Genomic DNA, 4,289 nt, shown 5'->3' on the forward strand with positions numbered 1-4,289 from the left:
TTTTATTAATTTTATATTTATTGTTACTGACAAAATATTTGGTGAAAAACAATTAATGAAAAATCAATTTGGCTATTTTAGGCTAACAAAATATCTTTTAAGTTATCATTTGATTAATAATTTTTTAAATTATTATTTGTATTTTTTTTTACCTAATAGTCAATAAGTCTTTTATTTTAACACTTGCGTGTACATGCGCTTCAGTAGCAGCACCAAAATATACATCTAATTTTACATTTTGGCACCAGGTGGTGCTCGCGTCAGTTTTGTCGGTTTACAACCAAGATCATAGTGGTTCAGTGGTTCAGCGGGATTATCAAGAGCCCCTGCTAAATTGCGCAGACTGTGGAATGGTGAATTATTACAAAGTAATGAGTGATATTGGCTACAATACTGATCACAATATATACATCTGCAATTTGGTACAGCATAGTGAACAATCAAATACACCCTAAATCGCGCCACTGCAGGCTGCAGCACCCTAGCGGCGTCCCAGCGTACTAACAATAACAATTTCCCATGCGGAGGTGTGTCGATTGCAAATGAAAACAAAAGTTTTTCGGCAAAATTATTAATTTTTTTCTTAAGTTTTACTCGTAATAAGAAAGATAATGAACTCCCTTAATTCAATGCGAATACTCCTTGGGAGCAGCACTTTGCGAAAAAGGTTTGCTTCTTGTTTCTTTTTTTAATTTTCCTTCATTCTTTCTAAAAAATCATGTACATACATAATATGTATTTCAATTTTAAATAATTTTTGAATACGCTGGTTTTGAAAAATGTGACCTAAAATGACTGTGATTTAATTTTTTCAGTGCACCTAGTCCTTTAGTGCAGCAAATGAGACACAAGAAAAACTTTCCTCTGACGCCAAAGATCCAAAACCCGATTTGGTTTCCCAAGAAAGAAAGAGCGGTGCGTATTTATTATTTACACAAGAAATTGATTTGATGCTGAAATTCATCAAATAATTTCAGAGTTTCGACGAAGGGTTGACGAAAGAAAACCAGGCATTTGTCAAAGAAATGGTTTACCGAAGATTCGGTCCTCCGGCGATCATCAACGGCGTGGAAACCTTTGACCAGTCCCGCAGTGTCCTGAAGCAGGAACCGGTGGTTGCTGGCGAGTGGGCTCCTGGCGTCCGAAGGACTGGTCTGATTGCCCGAAACATTGGCGTCTATCCCATGTGGATGAAGGACGGAACGAAAATCGCCACCACCCTCTTGCAAGTCAGTTTGAATTTTAACAATTTGTTCATTAATGGGACTAATGATTTCTGCTGCATTCAGGTCGTGGACAACCATGTAATCAAATACATACCACCAGAATTATTTATAGACTCGAGAAAAGCACCAAGGCGGTACAAGAATGCTGGAAAATGGGGATGTCTCGTTGTTGGTGCCGAAAGTGGTGACCCACAAAAGGTATTATTTCATGAGAAGATTTTTGTAAAATTCTATAATATTGAAGCCTTTTTTAACCAAATTTGATTTAATGAAATTTTATCATACTCTGTATGTGTTAATTTTGACATTTTTTCCCAAGCAGAATGCAGGGATTTACACTAATTTTAATCATGTTAATTATAGTTTAGTAAAATTTGTTGAATTATACAGAATTTGAGTCATTGTTAATTTTTTTTAATGCTGTATGGTACATAATTATTAGGCCCGTGCATTTTAGAAAGTTTTTAAGGGTCAAAAAGTCAACTTTTTTTTAGTTGATTTTACAGAAATATTCTGGCCTTTTTTTTGCCAAAATCAATTTTTTTTTGCTTGGATTTTTTTGTGTCACTAGAACCGATTTTTTTAAACTTGCAGTTTAACAAATTTGCACTATTGGAAGCATGAAAAATATTTTATGACCAAATGTTCTTCATTTTTAAATTACCTAACTACCAATTATGCAGAACTTTGTGGTCCATACCTGATCCCTTCCTGATCCCTTAAATATCACAAATGATGGTTTCCAATCAATTATAATTGAAGTGAAGTTAAATTTTTTGGAATTCTATAAAATTTGAGTAGTTGCAAATTTTTTAATTCTTCATGGTAACTTTCAAATCAGCCAATGAAACCTACTCTGCTTTTTGTTGTCCTTCAAAATAAATTTTTTTTTCAGTTCACCAAAGAGTACTGCGGCCTCTTCAAAGACTCGGGAATTGCGCCGACAAAATTGCTGACCAGATTTCTGGTCTCCCCGCAAGCAGCGATCCAGCCTGGCACCCCTTTGTCTCCTCTTCACTTCCAAGTTGGAGATCGAATTGACGTTTTTGGCAGAACGTAGGAAAAATTTGATTCTCAATCCGATTATGATTATTTATTGGGCATTTTGAATTTTTCAGAAAGGAGAGAGGATTCCAGGGAGTGATGAAGAGGTGGGGCTTCAAGGGTATGCCGGCGTCTCACGGTGTCACAAAAACTCACAGGAGAGGAGGAAACATCGGCGCTGGCGGCAACAAAGGCAGAGTTTTCCCCGGAACCAAAATGCCTGGTTTCATGGGAGGGAGGAGAAGGACCATCAGGGGGTGCGAAGTGAGTATTTTTTTTTAAATAAACATTTTTTATGGCTGACTGTTTTAGTCATTCAAATTTTGTGATGACGTTCTGGGCATAAATCATGCAATTTATTCAATTCAAAATGGACTAAATTGATCAAAATCAACTTAAAACCAACCAAAATGTATAAACAGCAATAGAAAAAATTGTTTTTGGCGACAATTTAAAATCTTGGACAGAACATAGTACGTTTTTATTCTTTAGCACACATATTTGTCATATTTGTAATTTTTTTTTACTTTTTAATTTTTTTTTTAAATTGCTGGAATATTAAAATAGTTAAATATTTTGATATTCATAATCATCAACTAAAACTAAACTCTCTGCCTAAAATGTAATTAATTTGCCCAAGCCCAATTATTAAAAAATGATGATGAATTTTTGGGAGATTGAAGTATTGGTCGAATCGGCAGAATATTGCTACAACTTCCAAAACCAAAAAGACCCTCCTATCAGCCTCAGTGAGATAATTTTCTTGTATTTTTTCTTGCAGATTGTCCGAATCAACACCAAATACAATGTGATCTTCGTCCGAGGGCAGGCTATCCCAGGTGGACAGAATGGCATTGTCTTTTTGCACGACACCCTTCTCCCCTTGAAGTGGCACAAGACCAGTCCGAAGGCCTTCCCGACGTACTTCCCGCAAACTCAAGAAGAGGCACCTCTTGCTGACATTTACCACCAGGACCTCCACAACTTTGCCGCCCCCAGCATTCTGTACGAAGATGACGAAAAGCCAGACGAGAAGAAAAAGAAATAGGAAATTTGTTTTGTAAAGTGATAATTATGACATAAAAAAATCTCATGTAAAAAGTTACTCTCAGTATTGCTTTAACAATTTATTCCCATATAATTTTTAACGCTTTCGGTCAATGATTTATTCTTGTTCAAAATGTGAGACATCGGACTTTTTAGCATTGAAAACATTTTTTTTTTTTTTTACTTTTTGACCATTTTGAGGCTTTTGCAAATTTTTTTCTCTTTTAATTTCTTGATTTGTTTCTTCCCTGACGAAAAATAATTTGCAACAATTCATCAAAAACTTCAGGCACTTATTTTCCAAGTAAGGTTAAAATTTATGTGTCAGTTCAAGAGCCTTGATTTCTTTGAATATCAGTGATATCATAAATTTTTGGGCAAGAAAGATTCTGAAATTATCAATTTTTTTTAAATTGACTTATATTTTTATTTTAGAATTCCTAACAGCTTTCTAGAAAAAGTTGACTTTTTCTTTAAAACGACTTCTCCTTTGACTTAGCAACTAAAATTTGAACCCAAAAAGTGGCCTTATGGGGGCAAAAATTTTCAACAAAGGTTTAAAACTTTCAGGAAGTAATTTTTAATTATTCGCGGAACCGGGCTCATTTTCCTGGCTTGAGTCACACCGTGTGATTCAGTTCCAGCGTTGTAATGATGATCCACCGATGAAGAATGTGAATTGTGTGTCTTAATGTGGAGGCTGGGCGCTAATTAGAGTTGCACTTGCTCATTCACTCTCAAGAGGTGTCAGTTAAATGGGCCGCCGAGCGAACCAACGAACAGTGATGATCCATTAGTTTGACAGCCTGCGAACAGCGCTGTTCTCACGACATTATCTTCCAATCTGATGCTTTTACGCGATACTGACGCAACCCCAATCAAAACCGTGTAATTATCTGGCAGATCAATGCTGCTGATAAGCGACAGAGATCGCGCCCTTACATGAACTCTGCTGATTTTGCCGACCGTCTA

The 4,289-nt window shown here is 36.0% G+C and overlaps 1 protein-coding gene across 1 annotated transcript; it reads left to right on the forward strand.

Moving 5' to 3' along the window:
- Window positions 1–317: 317 nt before the first annotated feature.
- LOC132194225 (large ribosomal subunit protein uL3m) lies at window positions 318–3,375 on the forward strand. The gene is made up of 7 exons (XM_059615381.1): window positions 318–667; window positions 816–915; window positions 978–1,229; window positions 1,290–1,424; window positions 2,122–2,282; window positions 2,345–2,534; window positions 3,052–3,375. Exons 1-7 carry the CDS (start codon window positions 612–614, stop codon window positions 3,316–3,318), a joined length of 1,161 nt encoding a protein of 386 aa, XP_059471364.1. The 5' UTR covers window positions 318–611; the 3' UTR covers window positions 3,319–3,375.
- The last annotated feature ends 914 nt before the right edge of the window (window positions 3,376–4,289 follow it).

Source organism: Neocloeon triangulifer, unplaced genomic scaffold (assembly GCF_031216515.1).
Source record: "Neocloeon triangulifer isolate White Clay Creek 2 clone unplaced genomic scaffold, ASM3121651v1 ptg000006l, whole genome shotgun sequence".
Classification (NCBI taxonomy): Eukaryota; Metazoa; Arthropoda; class Insecta; order Ephemeroptera; family Baetidae; genus Neocloeon; species Neocloeon triangulifer.